At 47.0% G+C, this 20,258-nt stretch overlaps 1 protein-coding gene across 2 annotated transcripts in view; it reads right to left on the bottom strand.

Annotated features, from left to right (window-relative positions):
* Positions 1 to 4,571: 4,571 nt before the first annotated feature.
* Positions 4,572 to 20,258, bottom strand: part of B4GALT4 (beta-1,4-galactosyltransferase 4) — a 108,197-nt gene continuing 92,510 nt past the window's right edge. For both annotated transcript variants that reach the window (XM_068270846.1, XM_068270847.1), the window contains exons 5-7: positions 16,382 to 16,504; positions 11,121 to 11,225; positions 4,572 to 7,943 (exon numbers count right to left, since the gene is read on the bottom strand). In XM_068270846.1, coding sequence (XP_068126947.1) covers positions 7,808 to 7,943; positions 11,121 to 11,225; positions 16,382 to 16,504 — 364 coding nt within the window. In that variant the 3' untranslated portion in view covers positions 4,572 to 7,807. The remainder of the gene's footprint in view (positions 7,944 to 11,120; positions 11,226 to 16,381; positions 16,505 to 20,258) is intronic.

Genomic DNA, 20,258 nt, shown 5'->3' with positions numbered 1-20,258 from the left:
TCGAGGTTGTACTCCAGCCAAATTTGTTTTATTTAAATTCTGAATAGAGGGAGGAAGGGTTAGAGCATCTATCTAGATTTTATTGCCATCTGTGTCCATAAAGAATAAGTGAAGTTAGTGGTAAATGGAGGCTGACATATTTATTTCCTGTTAAACACCACCAGTTGCCTGGCAGCCCTGCTGATATATCCTATTTGGCTGCAATAGTGTCTGAATAATACCAGAAACAAGCACGCAGCGAATGTCAAAAACACCTGATCTGCTGCATGGCTATGGCTAAATGTATTAGAGGCAGAGGATCAGCATGACTGCCAGGCAATTGGTAAGGTATAAAACAGGAGCATAGCTAGAAATCAGTGGGACTCTGAATGTCTGTTTGTTTGAATGAATGTCTGCCCCCCCCCCCCCCCCCCCATTCAACTGGCTAGCAAACACTTGAATGTGATTTCCCCATGCAGATAAAAACAGACAGCAGTGAAGCACTGCAGACATTTTCTCTATCAATTACATTAGCTTCTGTGATAAATGTGCATGCAACACATAGACACACATGGTGTGCAGAAAACGCATACAAAAAACCGACAGACGAGTGTGCGTCCAGCCTCCGCTTATTACACTCACTCTGTCCATCTCTGATGGAGCTGAACTGGCTCTGCAGACTCCTCCAGCATCACTACAGTACAGAGCACTTGGGGAGGAGTAGAGATGTTGGGGGCAGGGCACTGTACAGAAGAGCTTGCTGCACTCTCAATAGGGACTGTCTACAAATCTTTGTATGATTTATCAGTGGCTGAGCAGATGCAGTCATTAGAACAACTGTGCAGAGAGCAAAAAGCCTTTTCTCTCTCCATGCCCTTAGGCCCCATTCACACCTAAAGTGATTTTTCCACGATTAACCCGGAAAAATTACTGGACACTGCAGTGTTTTGAGAGCGATCGTGATTAGCGGTGCTATGCATGCTAATCGCTGGCAAAACTCTGCAGTTAGCGTTAACCGCAAACACGTAACATGCAAACGCAGCAGTGAGAATACTGCGTTTTTTTAAAAACCGCTAGTGTTTTGTGCTGAGCAGGAATCGCGTGATTCCCGCTTAAGTGTGAACGAGCTCTTAGTTGTCAGAGAAAAGAAACTTCTCCTCCTAATAGGGCCCCTGTGGCTGCATCCCTTGCAGGGTCTATTTTTATGCCCCTGTTTAAAAATAAATATGGCAGCCTCCATATCCAGGGTTTTTTTTTTATTTATTTTTTTATTGTGCTATTTTAACGGGCAGATTCCCTCACTTCTAACAGGTCAGGAAATCTCTTCAGCAGGAACACTAACTGCAATAAAATCTGTCAGAGGTTCCTACCCGTCCACAACTCCTCACTAAATCCAGACCCAAGTGTTTTGGCTGAGTCCTGTTTTGACGTTAAAGGAGTTATCAGGCAATCTGAACAAAATAAGCGCTACTTACCCTGGGGCTTCCTCCAGCCCCAAAGTCCCAGCATGTTCCTCACCACAGCTCTGCCGTCAGCCGCAGCTCCGTCCTGATCCCCGGTGATGAAGTCAGGCTGACCTCCAAGTCTCCTGTACTGCGCCTCGCGAGCGGCGCTGTCAATCACAGCCACGTGGACCGGGACGGAGCTGCGGCGAGTGGCTGACGGCAGAGCTGCGGTGAGGAACATGCTGGGAGCTTGGGGCTGGAGGAAGCTCTCGGGTAAGTAGCGCTTATTTTGTTCATATTGCCTGATCACTCCTTTAAGGCTACAGAAGTCATATGGAGCATTCTTACAAATCTATAGATTTCTAGATGATAGAGTGATTATAGAACTGCTGTGATATTACAACAGTCATCTCTGCGATAAAAATGTGAATTATTTATTGTGTGATAATAAAACTTGATTTTTTTTTCTACCCCTGTGTACTTTTTCCCTGTATGCACAGCTGTTGGGATGATCCTTGTCCTGTACTGAGTGCTGGTAACTGAACTGTTGTGTGTGTCGGTCAGAAAGTTGGGTACTTAAAGAGAAACTGTGACCAAGAATTGAACTTCATCCCAATCAGTAGCTGATGCTCCCTTTCCCATGAGAAATCTATTCCTTTTCACAAGCTGATCATCAGGGGGCGCTGTATGGCTGATATTGTGGTGAAATCCCTCCCACAGGAAACTGAGGACCATGGTGGCAGTTTCCTGTCTTTGAACCTTGTTGCATTGTGGGAAATAGCTGTTTATAGCTGTTTCCAACTGCTAAAAAAAAAAGCAAGCCGTAGCTACTTCCACTGACACAGTGATGGCTAACCTTGGCACTCCAGCTGTGACAAAACTACAAATCCCATCATGCCTCTGCCTCTCCGAGCTATGCTTAGAGCTGTCAGAGTATTGCAATGCCTCATGGGACTTTTAGTTCCACCCCAACTGGAGTGTCAAGGTTAGCCATCACTGCACTGATATCACCTATCAGCAGTAAAAATGTCACCATGTGATAAATAGCAGAATGTAAATCAGGGAGAGGAAAAATTTTACAATGGGAAAACACTGACTAAATCATTAATACATTGTAAAAATGAAGCACTTTTTATTGCATTAAGTTCCTCATTAAGAATGGGCAGCATCCATCACTTTGCCAGCATCATCTCCAGTAGGATAGGTGTTCTGCCTCTGTAGTAGTAGGAGGAGGGGGGAAGGGAGGGAGGAGAGGGGAGAAACACTGGTCCTGGGCTTATTGGGTGCCAGGGCTTTAGCTCCAGAAGGACTTTGAGGTGATCAGGTACTGACTCAGGAGAAGGGAGGACTCTGGCTGTGAAGAAACAATTTGGACTGCTGCTGCTGTCTCTGCCACTGGAGGGAGGCTTTTCGGAAGTTTGTGCGAGCCCGAGTGCTTCTGAAGACAGGCAGCTCCGTACTGCGCCTGCATGAGCGCTCACTCACGCAGGTGCAGTACAGAGCTGACTGACTTCGGGAGGCCCTGTAGTGAATGTGCAGGATATCAACTTATAGATTAACTGTTCAGCTATACAGATTACACACACACACACACACACACACACACACACACACACACACACACACTGAGACCAGGCATCCTTTTCACTGGCTTCAGAATTCTCAGAAAAACCTTCGCAGTGACAGGACTATAGATGTAAAATTGCACATGCATCTTCCCCCCCCCCTCTTCATGTTCCTGCAGCTAGGAGCATTGTGCACCTGCAGAGCTCTCCTGGGCAAGGGAGCACATCTGGGCTGCACTAGTGGCCACATTACCAGAGGCAGAGATGAGCTTTCGAGTAGTAATGAAGGTTGATTAAGGCAGATGGAAGATGAGGGGTTACTTACCCAGAAGTCTGTTGGGCTTCTATGCGTATCACTCCACTTGCATGTGACCTATGGGACGTATTTCCTCCTTCAAGCCGGAAGGAGGAAATGCGGTAGTGAGTTGTGGAATGCATCCCATAGGTTGCATGCGAGTGGAGTGATATACATAAGAGCCCAATGGACTTCTGGGTAAGTAACCCCTTCTCTCCCGTGCTCACACCTGCCTTAAATCAACCTTTATTACAATTTCGATTTCAAGTGGCTGTCAACTCGAAGGCTCATCTCTGACTGGAGGTGATGATGAGAGAACAGGTACACTTTAAAGGGGAACTGTCACAAAAATCTTAATGAAAACACATACAAATAAGTACATTCCTCCCAGAGTAAAATGACCTATAGATTACTTTTCTACTATTTTACTGTCACTTTAAGTAGTAGAAATCTGACATTACCAACAGATTTTGGGCTAGTCCAGCTTTTCATGGGGGATTCTCAGCATGGCCTTTAGTCTTTCTAAAGACATTCCCTGAAAATGATTTATACAAAGGTGCTGACCAGCCTCCCTGATCACCGTACACTATTTTGGCAGTTGGGCGGAGCAATTGCCATTTAATAAGTGTTTTTAGAAGATGGGCAAATCCAAAACCTGTATCTTCTGTCAAATTTCTACTACCTACTGTAAGTGACAGCAACATAGGAGAGAAAAGTAATTTATGGCTCATTTTACTCTGGGAGAAATGTACTTGTTTGTATGCGTTTTAAATTTTAAGATTTTCACGACAGTTCCTTTTTAGTGCTCATTTCCACTATAGCGAATATGCATGTGTTGTCTGCATGTGGATTTGCACAGCCAATACAAGTGGATGGGCCTGTTTCCACTTGTGCGGAGCATTTTTGTGTGCGGAGAAAATCTGCACGGCAGAGCCGTCAGAATTTTCTCCCCGCGAATCGCATACAATGTGTCTAATAGGGAAATCGCAAGCGGTTTTGGCATGTGTTTTTCCCCGTGATTTTGCATTGGAGGTAATGTTAATTTACACAGGCACTGACATGGTTAAAAGTGCCCACCTACTACCCTATGCGAAATCGTGGGAAAAAAACGCATGCAAAATCGCACCCGCATGCGATTTCATCTGCGGTGATTTCCCTGCGATTCCGCACCGCACAAGTGGAAATGCAGCCTAAAGCAACATTTTAGGACCTATAAACTCTTAAATTGATACAAAGCAAGTTTACATGCTGACGCCTGACAATCCTCCAGCAATGGAAACACTCAGATAAGATAGAAAAAAACATTTTATTGCTCCATAAAATACCTAATAAATGAGTGATCTCTCAGAGTGATAGTATAACAAACAGCTGGAATGTTTTTGTAAATAGCCAAATATGCACCACAAAAATCTTCAGATCATGAAGAGAAGGGGGGGGGGGGGGGGATTTCCAGTATGAGGAAGTCTCTTATACCCAAATCGAAAGATCTGCTTTCCCTGTTGATGGAACTAAGTAATATTGTGTTAGGGTCAGTTCACATGTTTCAAAACTGTATCCGTGGCTTTTTTTTTTTTGCCCTGAAAAAACTGAGCGACAGATACTAATGTTAAAAAATAGCAGCCGTCTTTAAACACTTCAAAGAACAGATCCATGGACTCTGTTTTAGAAAACGGAACAGAGAATCAGGATTTGCCACATTTTCAGAGCCAAAATAACTGCAGAGGCAATGAAAAGCAGCACCAAAACAGATCTCCCGCTACACAGAGAACTTTGCCCATAAAACAGATGCCAAAGCAGATTACCTACTGCCTGCTCCTCCCCTCAGCGTCATGTTTGCGGACCTCTTTATCCAATAGAAACACAGGAAGGAAGGTCACTTTTTGAAATAAGTTTAAACGGACTGAAAACGTTGCAAAAGTACAACATTTTGAAAAACTGATTGGTTTAAAAAGCATTCCGATCGACAACCTGACGTGTGTGGACTGAGCCTTACACAACACAACAGTAATAAAGTGCTAGAATCCTGAAGTTCTGCATTCTGTCTCTCTCCCTTTCTACAGGCTATGGGGGTAATGCTGGTCATGTCCAGGAGAACTCATGGAGAGGCATGTGATCAGTTTGGTCAGGTGACAGATAGGGAAGTCTCTAATTTGCTGTAATCGCATCCTGCTTTAGCACATGATCACGACTCGCCAATCAATCAGCTGGACAAACATATCACATGCTCCTCCATGAATTCTCCTAGACATGACTGTCGCTACGTGTGTGGGTGTGTGTTAAATTCCTCTGTCAACAACCCCCAGGGTAAGTCAATGAGATACAAATCACTTCAAATTCATCCAGGATTATGCAAACGCTGTAGGCAAATTTTAGCAGCTCAAAAATGGGACAATCCCATTCCTGCAAAGGTGAAATTTGATTGGTCCAAGTGTATTAGGGCAGAGACACTGCAGAGCACTTTTTTTTATTCATTTTTAAAATGACACTCCCATTGACTTGCATTAAAAATGCTACAAAATCACAGTTATTGCAATTTAAAAGAAAGCGCTATTGTGGCAATTTTACCACAAATTTAAAAGCGTGTCTCTGCCCTAAGTTTTTATAAGGACATAAAATCAGCATCAGAAATCTTTGCATCTTCCTGTTCCCGAGCAGGGATGCTCACCGTGGTTAATTACGACTGATTACTCATGATTCAAATAAGGGTTAATTGCTGCAGGTGCATTATGGGTAATTAACCCCCTGCATCCAGCCCTGCACGGGCTGGATGCAGGGGTTAATTACCCATAATGCCGCTGTCCGCCCTGCACATTAACGAGATTGCAAGCGACCTATTAGTAGCGTTACAAGCCTCGCTATGGCGCACTTCCGGCTTGAAGGAGGAAGTGACGGCAGCGAGGCTTGGAATGCTACTATTAGGACGCATGGAGCTCGGGGAGGGCGCGGATTTATGGGTAAATCTCTGCCGCTCAGCTGCTGTAATTTGTATCACGAGTAATTACTCGTGATTAAGCTCAGAGATCATCCCTGCTTGGCGGTGAAATCTGGCATTTCTAAGGGCCTGAGCCCGCTAACGCAGTTGTGTCCGCTTTTCAGCATCTGTAACATTGATGTGTAAATGAAAAGCAGATACAACTGTGTCAGTGGGCTCAGGCCCTAATAGGGCGGAAAGGATGCCTTTACCTCCACTTAAAGGATGCCTGAAGTGGCATGATGTGATAGACATGTGTATGTACAGTGCCTAGCACACAAATAACTGTACTGTGTTCCTTTTTTTCTTTCTCTGCCTGAAAGAGTTAAATATCATTTATGTAAGTGGCTGACTCAGACAGGAAGTGACTACAGTGTGACCCTCACTGATAAATTCCCCTTTTTTAATCTCTTTCCTGCTCTCAGAAGCCATTTTCTGCAAGGAAAGTGTTTTATAGTTGGAATTTCTTATCAGTGAGGGTCACACTGTAGTCACTTCCTGTCTGAGTCGGGAGGCAGGCGCGGGATGACACTCATCAAAGCTTTGCTGGGGTGCCCTATGAACTGTAGTTACACTACTACCGTCGGCCACCCCTAGAGTGTAGTTGTATCCAGCAACCACGGTAAGGGTCCTATTCCACTACCAGCTAAGAAGTTCCAACCCAGAAATTGGACCAAAAAAAAAATAACAGTGTCCGTTTTCTGAGACAAAGACGATATCCTGTTGGTGGACCACCTACCTCTGGGCTCTAGTATAGCCCGGCAGTATTATATTAACCTCCTGGACCGTATGAAGGAGGCAGTTAGGATGAAACCGCATGGAAAGAGGACCAAAGAGAACCTGATTTCCTTTCCCCAGGATGATGCACCTGGGCACACGGACAACATTGTGGCTACCAAATTGAACACCCTGGAATTCTAATTGGTCCATCATCTCCTACTCACCTGACCTGGCCTCATCAGACTATTATCTGTTCCCAAACTTGAAGAAACACCTGAAGGGACAACGTTTTGAGGACATTTTTGATGTCAAACATGCTGCTGAAATCTTGTTTGAGCCCCAACCAAAGTACCTTTATTTTAACTGGTTTAGAGAAACAGTCAACTACACTGTACCAAGTGCACCAGTCTCAGGGGGAATGTGTTGAATAAATGTGTTTTTCCATAACTCTGGCTCTCGTTTTAGGCAGAACAGTAAGTTCTCAGAGCATCGTCATTTGTCTCCACCCTTCGTCCTTTTCCCATGTAGGCCCCTGTAGCTCCTGGCACAGTGACGTACCACATTCCCGTAGAACCGGAAAGGCTGTATTGTGGAATGATTGGTCCCGGGACTCTGGCTAGACACACATCTTCCATAGAAGAATTCAGTCCGATCTTCCTTCTGCCCTGATGAGAGATCAGAGCAGGCCTCCCCTCATAGGAAACAAATCGCTGGTTAATGGGTTTTCCAGGACTTGTCGGGATTGACCATGTGACATTTCTGACCGGCGTCTGTTTCCTGGGCGGGTCCAACCAGTCTCTAGGAATGTTCGGAGTATGCCGTGCATCTCCCCCTAGTACTGCGGCCGTCCTATATCCACTGTGACGTTGATGTAGAGGGGGTCGTGATACACAGACTCCAGCTTGTAGGAGCAGGAATTCAGTCCATCCGTCTTCCAGACTTTAGAGACTTCTTTCAGAAGCTTCATCCTGTGGGCGAGAGGAGATGGTAGGGGAGTCTAATACAGCTTTCGGCTCCCTGCACACTGCAAATCCCATTTGCGATTCAGATACTGTGCCGATTAAAAATCGGAATCATGTGAAAATCTATTAAAAATCAGAATTACATGTAGTGTGCAGGGAGCCTTAAAGAGAACCCCAGATGGGTTCTAAGAATCCTAGTAGCACACAGAGGCTGGGTCTGCACATAAATGCCCAGCCTCTGTTGCTATACTGTTTGCCCCAGGCCCCCCTGCACTCTGCTTGCCCCCATAAATCAAATGCCGTGCTAGCGACATCCCTAGCTGGCTGTTTACCTATGTACTATGACTCTCGCCGCTCCCCCGCCTGTGTCCCTTCCCTCCTCGCTGATTGGAGGGAAGGAAGGGAGGCAGGCGGGGAGCGGAGATATAGAGGAGGCGGGGAGAGCGGCATGAGTGACAAGTGCAGAGGTAAACAGCCGGCTATCGACACGCTGTGTGTCGCTAGCACGGCTGTGTGATTTATGGGGGCACAGCGTGGGAGGACCTGGGGGGAAACAGTATAGCACCAGAGGCTGGGCATTATATGCAGACCCAGCCTCTGTGTGCTGATAGCATTCTTAGAACACACCTCGGGTTCTCTTTAACCTTCCTGGCGGAGCTGAGCTTGGGCTATGATGCGCAGGAAGATATCTCAGCCCCTGGTGGGGCGATTTGCACCATTCAAAGTGCTGTGTGCGCAGCTAGCACTTTGCTAGCCACGCGAACAGCTTGATCGCCGCCGCTCTGCGGCGATCGCCCGCACGCAGCAGCGGAAGAGGGCCCCCCCCCGCCAGGGCCCTGCGTTGCCCGGACCAATGAGCTCCGGGCAGCGCTATGGGCTGGATCTGAAGCGTCTGACGTCCATGACGTCATTCCGATCGTCGCCATGGCGACAGGAGAAGCCAAACGGGAACGCATTATATACGCGTTCCCCTGTTTGCTATTGATGCCGGCGACGATCGCACTAGAGGGACACATGTGCCCTCTAGTGGTGTTTCATGTAGCTACCACTCTGGTAGCTTTACATGAAACAAAAAAAAACAAAAAATTAAAAAAAAAATGGATTACTACCTATTTGGCAGAAAAAATTAACCGCCAGGAGGGTTAAAGGACAACTGTCACGAAAATCTTAAAATTTAAAATACATGTAAAGACATACAAAGAAGTACGTTGCTTCCAGAGTAAAATGAGCCATAAATTACTTTTCTCCTGTGTTGGTGTCACTTACAATAAGCAGTAGATATCGGACATTACCGACAGATTTTGGACTAGCCCATCTTCTCATAGGGGGTTCTCGGGTTTTCTTTATTTTTATAACCACTTAGTGAATGGCAGTTGCTCCATCCAACTGCCAAAGAAGTGTACGGTGAGCAGGGAGGCTGGCTAGCATCTTTATATGAATCTTTTTCAGGGAATGTCTTTATAAAGAATAAAGGCCATGCTGAGAATCCCCCATGAAGAGATGGACTAGCCCAAAATCTGTCGGTAATGTCAGATTTCTACTACTTACTGTAAATGCCAGCAACATAGGAGAAAAGTAATTTACTCTGAAATAAATGTACTTATTTGTATGTGTTTTAAATTTTAAGATTTTCCTCTTTAAAAGGACTTATGAGGCGAAATTAAGAAAAAAAAAAAGTTAATCACCTGCCTCATCTTTTAAGGCACGGAGGACGCCGTCCGCGCCCTCCGTGCCGATCCGCCGGGTCCCCCCGCTCATTAGCCCCCCGGGCCGGCTGCCGACCCCACGGCCCGGGCTCTCCTGCCTCTCGTAAAATGGCTCTTGCTCTGGCCGCGGCTGCGCAATCCGCATAGCCGCGAGTGCGGCTGCGCAGCTCTAGGGCCAACCCCTCCGTAGCGTGGATCGGGGGGGGTTGGCACCAAGAGCTGCGCAGCCGCGGCAAGAGCAAGCGGCCATTTTACGAGAGGCAGGAGAGCCCTACCCGGGCCGCCGGGTCGGCAGCCGGCCCGGGGGGCTAATGAGCGGGGGGACCCGGCCGATCGGCACGGAGGGCGTGGATGGCGTCCTCCGTGTCTTAAAAGATGAGGCAGGTGATTAACTTTTTTCTTAATTTCACCTCGTAAGTCCTTTAAGGATACCCAATTTCACATTAAAGAGGACCTGTAGTGAAAACAACATTATGACTAAAACTGCTTATTTTTTACGATATTCGCCATAACCTGTAAAACGGTACATACACAGGATTAATAGGATTTCAGACGCAAAAGCCCAGGCCTAACACCCAGGGCCGGTTCTCTCATGAAGCAAGGTGAAAACATTGACTAAATAATCTAGGAGGGCCCACTCACACTAGAGCGATTGGCAGGTGGTTCCCGCTAATCACCGAAGTGATAGCGCTTCTTAAAGAAAACCTGAACTGAAAATTATAAGTCAAAATAAGCATACACAAGTCATACTTACCTTCCATGTAGTCTACTCCTCAGTGTCTTTCTCCTGTCCCGCGTCCTGTTTGTTCACTGTGATCAAGAGAATTCTCCGTCCTCCATTTTGAATAATGGCCATTACCCATAACAGCTTTCTGGCCAGCACACAGTTAAACTGTAACATCACCCACTTGAGCCATAGGGAAACATGGACATTACCTAGTACATCAGTTTTCCTCTCAGCTTGAACTGACATTTTACTGATATATAACTGACAGCAACTGATATATTTCAGTTCTGACAAAATGTTGTCAGTACTGGAAGGGATTATTGTCAGAAGAAAATGATGAGCTTCTGAGAGGAACTGATGGCAAGGTAACTATGTAATGTTCATTTGAAGTTACCTCATGTGTTTATTTTAAATATTTTTTACTCAGTACAGGTTCTCTTTAAAGCACTAGCGCAATAAAATAAGCAGTTTTATTAATTATGTTTTTTTCAGTACAGTTCCTCTTTGAACAAGTTTGGGGAGTCAGATTGTGAATGCCCTAAAATAAGGACCACTCTGGGCCCGGTATCACTTCCAGACCTCATCTAGAGTCTCTTTAGCAACAATGAAATGGCTGATGGACAAATCAGATTCTGTGGCTGGACTGCAGGAGGCGGGCAGGTAGAGGACACACCCCTTTACACGCCTCCAGCACTATGGCAACTCCCAGATAGACCTGCCTGGCGAGATCCAGAAGGAAGCGGCGCTCACCTTTTATTGTTCACCTCATTCCCGCTATCCCTAGTGTGGAAGATCATGGTGTATCGGGCGATCTCCGCCGGCGGCCGCACCACCGTCATGCCTCCGTAGCGCACCCTGGAAGCACATATACACGGTTATTAGAAAGGACAGGTGTAGCAAACCAAAAAAAATAGAGATTTTATTTCATTTTTTTTAGGAAAGGATAAAACAGGTAATTATCAAAGGGCTGGTAAATATATTAACATACCTCCCAACTGTCTCTTTTGTAAGGACAGTCCCACTTTGGGAACCCTGTCCTTTTGTCCCACTTTCCTCCTCATCTGTCCCACTTTCCTCCTCTTCTGTCCCTCTTTCCTCCTCCTCTGTCCCTCTTTCCTCCTCCTCTGTCCCTCTTTCCTCCTCCTCTGTCCCTCTTTCCTCCTCCTCTGTCCCTCTTTCCTCCTCCTCTGTCCCTCTTTCCTCCTCCTCTGTCCCTCTTTCCTCCTCCTCTGTCCCTCTTTCCTCCTCCTCTGTCCCTCTTTCAGGACTGATGTACCAGTCTATGTAAATATTTGTATTTTCTACTGAAAAATGTATTTAACTGACTAAACTTTATCCCATCCTTTAACCACTTGAGGACCGCAGTGTTAACCCCCCTTCCTAAAGACCAGGCCATTTTTCATGAAATAGGCCACTGCAGCTTTAAGGGCTCACTTCAGGGCCGCACAACACAGCACACAAGTGATCCCCCCTCCCCCTTTTCTCCCCACCAACAGAGCTTCCTGTTGGTGGGGTCTGATCGCTCCTCCAATGTTTATTTATTTTTTGCCAAATATTTATTTCTTTGATTAAATTTGTGTATTTCTTTCAATTTTTTTCCCCTCTCCCTCCCTCCCCCGGTCAGCCAATTACAAGCACTGTACTGGAAGCAATCCGCTGTGATAGGCTGAAGCTATCACAGCCGATTGCTTCTAGTACAGTGCTGCCTTAGATCACAGCGCTGTACTAAGTAAATAAAATCGCAGTCTAACAGTCTCCTGGCGGCGATCGCCGCTGGGAAACTGAAGGCAGAGCAGAGCTCCGCCTCCCAAGCAGAGATGCGCACGCAATCTCCTGCAAAACAGGCGGTCCTGGGGCTGCCAGCACGGCCCCGCCCATCGGCTGCACCCGGTCGGCTAGTAGTTAAAGCAGAGTTCCCCAACCCTGTCCTCAAGGCCCACCAACAGTACATGTTTTGCAGGAATCCACAAACATTCACAGGTGGGGTAATTAGTGTCTCAGCAGAGCTATTAACTACTGGGGAACACTGCTTTAAAGGACCACTACCACAAAAAAAAGTAGGCAGTTAAAATCGGACAGAAACGTCAGGTTTTGGGCCAGTTCATCTCCTCATGGGGGATTCTCGGGGCTTTCTTTGTTTTCAACAGCATTTCCTGAACAGCAGGGACCAGTGTGGTCTGAATGATAAAACATTCTTCTCATTAAATCTTTATGGTATACTAGTAGACCCAAGCCTGTTTAAAAACGGGCTCTAGGTCTTTTTCCTGCCGCCGTCAGTGCGCATGCCCCCAACCGCTGCGCATGTGCGCGCCCGCACCCGCCCACCTCGCTCCCTTGTCCCGTCCAGTTGTCCGTACTGCGCACATGCACAGTTGCACATAGCAGTGACACAGAGACAGCTGGACGCAGCAACACAGGGAGATTATCATAGAGGATGTGACTAGGGGTGTGTCGGGGGTGTGGCTTAAGTGCCCCACCGCCTTGATCTCAAAACGCTGGGAGGCGTGGCATTACACCTTCGAGAATGTCTCTTTCCAGGGAATCTTTGGCAACAGGAAGGAAATCTCTCCACTCGGGACAAAGACAACCATAAAACCATTTTCTTAATATGGGGCGGAGTTAAGTCTGTTGGGTTTTACTGCTTTTAGTGTCCCTTGACTTCCCTTATTGATCTTTGTCCCTGATCCATAGATTCTCCTCGCTTTCCGTTGTGCCACTGCCAGCAGGAAGCAAACAGAATCTCGTCAGTGGGGACAATGACCGAAATAAACCGTTACAGGTTCTCTGCCTTCCCCACACCTTGTAGAAAACAAAAAAATACAATTTCAGTCAAACCTCTATGTGGACACGGCAGTTGGTACAAAAATCATCCGACTCCTCAATTTTCTGAAACCACCGACTGAATCCACGTAGTATGGATACAGAGGCTCCAAAAGAATAAAAGTATCCAAAAAGATTAAAACTTGAAGAGGCAGTGATGGACTCCCCTCCTCCAAGCAGACACAAGTTATGCCAATAGCATACTGCAGGGAACAAAGCAACGCATTTCACAGGTATGACCCCACTTCATCAGGCGACAGATTGGAGCAAGTCCAATGTAGGTCTGTAGCTGAGCCAAGAGCCTCGGAGTCCAGCTACCCAAAATTGCTCCGACTCCACAGCCCTGCGTGTGGGCAGCACATTTTAGGCAGCATGATTAAAGTGGAACTACACTTAGAACATCCTCTCTCCTCTAAAAGATTAGCCAGAGCAATGTATGTAAATCCTAATTTAAAAAAATGAAGTTTCATACTTTGCAGGGAGCACAGAAAGGGTTAAGCCTCAGTGTTTGCTGTATGGAGAGTTGCCTAGGCAGAGCTCTCCTTCAGTCTATTCACAGTTGCTGATGAGAACTAATTGGGATACTTTGATCTGCCTAAATAAACAGAACACAGAGGAGTGAATTTCTTCAGCAACTGTATGTGGAAAAATTTGGATCCGCTTTAACCTCCTCAGCGGTATGGACGAATATATCCGTCCATCACCGCCGGAGGTCGCCGCTCAGGCCCTGCTGGCCCGATTTTCATCAAATAAAGAGCAGCACACGCAGCCGGCACTTTGCCAGCCGCGTGTGCTGCCTGATCGCCGCCGCTCTGCGAGCAGCGGCGAAAGAGGGTCCCCCCAGCCGCACCGAGCCCTGCGCAGCCGGAAAAAAAGTTCCGGCCAGCGCTAAGGGCTGGATCGGAGGAGGCTGACGTCAGGACGCCGGCTGATGTCCATGACGTCACTCCGCTCGTCGCTATGGCGACGATGTAAGCAAAACAAGGAAGGCTGCTCATTGCGGCCTTCCTTGGTTATTCTGGTCGCCGGAGGCGATCGGAAGAACGCCTCCGGAGCGCCCTCTAGTGGGCTTTCATGCAGCCAACTTTTGCATGAAACAGTTTTTTTTTTTTAATTAAAAAAACCCCCTCCCGCAGCCGCCTTGGCGATCTTAATAGAACGCCAGGGAGGTTAAAGAGTAACTGTCAATTCTTTATTTTTATCTAGTAAACAATTAATAAAGAGGCTAACCAGGTAATCCAAAAGTTAAAATCACTATTATTTTTCTTCTCCATGAAACATCTTTCCCCAGTTTCCGTGGCTCTTAATTGGTACATCTTCCGAACAATGGAAGTTGCAAGGCATGCTGGGTCTTTTTTTGCTTCCTTACTATCCCCTCAGACTTAACTAATGCTGCTTGATTGGCCAAAGCCTCTTTCCCTCCTGTTGTCCCCTCCCACACCTCTGTTCATCTCTGATTGGCCAATATTTCTCATGCATCTCAAGCTAGAATCGCACAATGACAATGCACTTTCTATTGTAGAGCTCGGTGGGAGTGTCTGAAGACTGTGCGTTTGCATTGGCTGACCCTCCTCCCAAAGTAAGGGAGGAAATGACATCAGTGTTGGCTTCAGTCAGAGGGTATTAAGATGGCAAATGCCTGATATTACCACCTATCTGACCTATTACCACCTATTCTGGTTCAGAGAATGGGGTTGAGGTGATTCTTCTTGGCTCCACCCCCTTTTTCCTCATTCTACAGCAGAACAGGGAGTGCTATAACCCAGTCTACTGTGCAATAGAGGCCTTAAAAAAAAATGTGAAAAATCATTGCCGCAGAACGCTAACCCTTAAAAGGACTTACGAGCCCAAATCCTAAATAAAAAGGTCTCTACCTGTATGCCGCTTGAAGGCACGGAGGACGCTATCAGCGCCCACCGTGCAGCTCCACCGGGTCCCCGCTGCTTGCCTTCCCCCCGGCCGGACCCCGACCCCCCAGCCCGGGCTCTCCTGCCTCCTCAAATGTGGCCGTCGGAGGAGGCCGCGGCTGCGCAGTCCGCACCGACGCGAGTGCGGCTGCGCAGCTCTAGGGCCTCCCTCCCCCATCCACGCTACGTAGCTGGGGGGAGAACAAGCAGCGGGGACCCGGCGGAGCTGCACGTAGGGCGCGGATGGCGTCCTCCGTGCCTTCAAACGGCATACAGGTAGAGACCTTTTTTTAAGATTTGGGCTCGTAAGTCCTTTAAAAGGTTATAAATATCAAACTCAGCACATCAAGCACAGGGGTGCCCTAAGCCAAAATATTTGAACTATTGAAAAGAAGGAGCGTGAGCGGACTTTCCACTCCTCGTCAAAAGCCTCCGCACAGGTGACAGCTTCTAGAGGTCATTACATACTTGGACGTATTAGGAGTCACGCAGCAGTAAACTCCAACATTGCTCCCTGTGAACTGCTGGGTACCCACCATACAATGTTTACTTCAGATCCTATTGGAGCGAGTTATCAGATCGATATTTAGACTTGACATCGATTGGCTCTTGAAAAACAAGATCGCATACACCATTGTTGCTTGCGGATTTTCACCAAAATCATTTTTTGCATCAAAAATCCTAGTTTTGATTTTGAGAATAGATTCACAAAACTACATCGCATTTTCGCAACACGGTAAAAGGAAACTTTCCCCCCCCCCCCCCGATGTGAAAATTTGCGAAAAATTACACCTTTTGGCGCGAAAATAACGAAAATTATTTCTGAAGGAATTTTTGCTGGAAAGTCGATTTTTACATTATTTTTGTGAAAATTAATGGTTAAAAAAAAAAAAAAAAAAAAACTATCTTCAAAAAAAACTATTCTTATATTTCGCTCATCACTGGCATACACAGGTATGGGATCAGCTAAAATGGATCGAAAGGACAAACATATACAGAACGATAGCCAGTATTCCGATTGTTCCAGCATGTCCAATAAAAAAAAAAAAAAAAACGTATCCATAGACCCTGAAGAAGCATGCAGCAGATCAGGTGCTCTGAAGCAGGTTTTACGGGATTAGCTGCATGCTTGTTCCAGGTTTGTGACTCAGACACCACTTATGCCAGAAGATCAGCAGGGCTGCCAGGCAACTGGCATTGTTTACAAGGAAATAAATATGGCAGCCTCCATGTCCCTCTCACCTCGGGTTCCCTTTAACACAGGCCAAATATCCCGAGTGTTACCTGAGCCTCAGATCATCATCCTCGCCTCCCCAGCCCCAGTAGTTGTTGGAATAGCCATTCGCCTGGGCAAACTGCTTCCTGGTCATCGCCGTCACCCCTCCGAAATAGCCGCTATACCTGAGCCTGCGGGAGAGAGGGGAGAGCTTCATTAGCAAGAGACAACGGCACAAGCAAACGTCACACATCATCACTAGAATCAATGGAAGCTAATACAGCAGAGTGCCTGTTATCCACAATTCAGGTAACCGGAAGTCAACTAACTGGCATGTCTGATGCATAATGGGGACCTTTGTTTAAGGGCGTTCTGGGCAGGGCCAGGCAGAGGCGAGAGAGGCTCCAGCCTCAGGGCGAAGTGTAGGAGGGGGCGGAGCAGGGCCAGGCAGAGGCAAGAGAGGCTCCAGCCTCAGGGCGCAGTGTAGGAGGGGGCGGAGCAGGGCCAGGCAGAGGCAAGAGAGGCTCCAGCTTCCAGGCACAGTGTAGGAGGAAGCGCACAACTCACTTAGCTATCATTCCCCTATTGTGTTTGAAGCAGAGAGAAATAAGAAAGGAGGATACATGGCAGTGACTGCAAGCCAGATAGCTAGAGATTAAAGGTGTTGTGGGCCCTGTGGCACCTCTTAGTCTAATAGTAATCAGTGTGTGACGGCTGGGGTGGGAGGGGCCTCTTAGTCTAATAGTAATCAGTGTGTGACGGCTGGGGTGGGAGGGATGGAGGGGCGCACTTTAGTGGCTCAGCCTTGGTGCTGGAGGACCTTGTCTCGGCTCTGTTCTGGGGGGTTTTGGGCTGCCATAAAATACTCATCGATCCTCCAACGATGTCCAGCATCACCTCCTGGGCTCCTAGCAGCTCCCAGTGTCTGTGCATGCAAGTCGGTCTGTCACATGACCTGATGCAGGTCAGCTGACTCTCCAGCTTCCATGCACAGAAAGCCGCTAGGAGCCCGGGAGGCTATGTGCTTTTTTTTGTTGGTTGCTCAAGCAGCCGGCCAGCACCTGTATCCGGTATCAGGCGATCCCCGCTGGGCAATTTACATTTCCATGCAATGTACAAGACAAGAAAAGACAAATAGCCACTAGGGCACACTCTATAGGCAGTAGCAGTGTTAGGGAGACTGGCCCAAGGTCTCCTACTGAATAGGTGCAGGCTTACTGAACAGGCAGAGCCGAGGTTCAAACCCTGGTCTCCTGTGTCAGAGGCAGAGCTCTTAACCATTACACCATCCATCCACACTGTGTATAGTTCATGGACACTGAGATAAAGTCAGAAGATAGAAAAAAAAAAGGAGAGAGTTAATAGTGAACACAAGAAGTACCACTTGGGCCCCCTCTTCTCCTGGCCCCATAGCAGTTGCTATTGCTACCCCCTGGCGCCACCGCCCGTCACATCTGATGGAACAATAGGTCACTGAAGAAATGTGCACAGCTGTCACCTTTGCCTGCTGGGTAAGGCTAGTTAGATACATAACTCCCAACCTTGTCAAAGTCAAATCCCTCTGAGCTAATATATGACACGCATAACATGCATAGTGAACATTTCGATACGAGCAAATGCATAACTGAACGTGCATGGTTTACGACAGGCGTTCACTTATGCTAGGTACACACATTGGGTTGATTCACAAAGGTTACTTCTTTTTCACCTTAAAGTGAACCAGAGACGAAGCACCCTCATGTATTTTACCATATTTATCAGTGGGGACATTAGAGAAAACGCCTACCCTGCTCTCCGTTTCATCCTTCACTGCTCAGCCTGCTTGTTTGAGCCCTGATAAAATCCCCAAATGAGCATTCAAGCTAATGGGAACTGGGTTGTATAAAAAAAAACAAAAAAAAAGTCAGATACTCACATAAGGAGAGGGAGGCTCTGGGTCCCATAGAGCACTCTCTCTCCTCTCCTGCCCGCTGCTGTCCTGGCTCCCCCGTAGCGGTTTTCAACCGTTTCGGTCAAATACCGCTGTCTCCCGGCCGAAGGGAGGCTTCGGAAATGCTTTGGGAGCCCGAGTGCTCCTGAAGACGGGCCGCTCTACACTGCGCACGGGCCCGCGCCCTCTAGGACGCACTCGCGTGTGCGCCGCCTGTCTTCGGGAGGACTCGGCTTCCGAAGACTTCCGAAGTCCCCTCGGCGTGGAACGAGAACGGAGGAGCCAGCGCAGCACCGGGGCCACCGGGAGAGGAATGGCTCATTAGGACCGAGTCTTCCCTCTCCTTTGGTGAGTATCTGACTTTTTTTTTTTTTTTACGAACCCGAGTTACATTAGCTTTAAAGAGACTCCGTAACAAAAATTGCATCCTGTTTTTTATCATCCTACAAGTTCAAAAAGCTATTCTAATGTGTTCTGGCTTACTGCAGCACTTTATACTATCACTGTCTCTGTAATAAATCAATGTATCTTTCCCCTGTCAGACTTGTCGGCCTGTGTCTGGAAGGCTGACAAGTTTTTCAGTGTTGTGGTTCTGCTATGAACTCCCCCTTCCAGGCCCCTCTATGCAGACTGCCTGTGTGTTATTTAGGATTAGAGCAGCTTCTCTCTTCTCTCTTATCTTTTACAAGCTGGATAAATCGTCCTCTGAGCTGGCTGGGCTTTCACATACTGAAGAATTACAGACAAGGGCAAAGTTGTTTGCAGGAAGAAACAAGCAGCCTGAAACTTCAGTGCATGAGAACAGGGGGAAAGAAACACACAAATGATCTCTTGAGATTCAAAAGGAAGGCTGTATACAGCCTGCTTGTGTATGGATGTATTTTCTATGTGTGGACATACTGTACATCAACCTACTTCCTGTTTTGGTGGCCATTTTGTTTGTTTATAAACAAACTTTTTAAAACTGTTTTTAACCACTTTTAATGCGGCGAGGAGCGGCGAAATTGTGTCAGAGGGTAATAGGAGATGTCCCCTAACGCACTGGTATGTTTACTTTTGTGCGATTTTAACAATACAGATTCTCTTTAAGTCTAGCTTTGCTCAGGAATCAATATAGCCGAGTCGGTCTTTTCTGATGTTTTTTCAAGCCCAAGCCTGCCCCCTTCTGGCTCTGCTATAATGACTCAGCTATAATGATTCCTGAGCAAAGCCAGACTGAATGCTCAGTCTGGGATTTTATCAGGGCTGATAACAAGCAGGCTGAGCAGTGAAGGATGAAACAGAGAGCAAGTTAGGTGTTTTCTCTAATGTTCCCGCTGATGTATATGGTAAAATGCAAGAGGGTGCTTCGTCTCTGGTTCACTTTAACTGTAAGGAGTGCTAATGCAGGAGATAAACAAATAAGGAGAGATAATAAGGAGAGATAATAATAAGAAGTCACATCAAGCATCCTCCTTCACGTCCGCCTTACTACCTGTGACCTGGATCCTGGCCCAACACAGTTCATGTTGAACTGCCCCGACCTGTTTGTACCGGTATTGCTCAAAATTGTTAACTGTTCCTTACAATCAGGGATATTTCCTGCTTTACTGAAGGAAGCAATCATCAGGCCTCTCCTCAAAAAACCCTCCCTGGACCCAGATGCAATGACCAGCTACAGACCTGTCTCTAACCTCCCCTTTCTGGGCAAGCTAATTGAAAAAGCTGTATACCTCCAGCTAGAAGCCAGAATCCTACAAAATAACAGTTATGACCCATTCCAGTCTGGCTTCAGGAAACACCACAGCACTGAAACTGCCCTCATCCAAATATGCAACCACCTGCTCATGGCAAGAGACAGAGGAGAGTGCTCGATCCTCATACTGCTAGACCTTTCTGCAGCCTTTGACACAGTTGACCATGACATCTTGATAAACAGGCTACAGGAATACTGCGGCATTGATGGCATAGAATTTCAGTGGTTCCAATCCTTCTTGAGTGGCAGAACCCACAAAGTGTCTATGGGGCCCTTCTTG

This window comes from Hyperolius riggenbachi, chromosome 2 (assembly GCF_040937935.1).
Source record: "Hyperolius riggenbachi isolate aHypRig1 chromosome 2, aHypRig1.pri, whole genome shotgun sequence".
NCBI lineage: Eukaryota > Metazoa > Chordata > Amphibia > Anura > Hyperoliidae > Hyperolius > Hyperolius riggenbachi.
The sequence above is the reverse complement of the archived record's forward strand: the minus strand, read 5'-3'. Positions and strand labels throughout refer to the sequence as shown.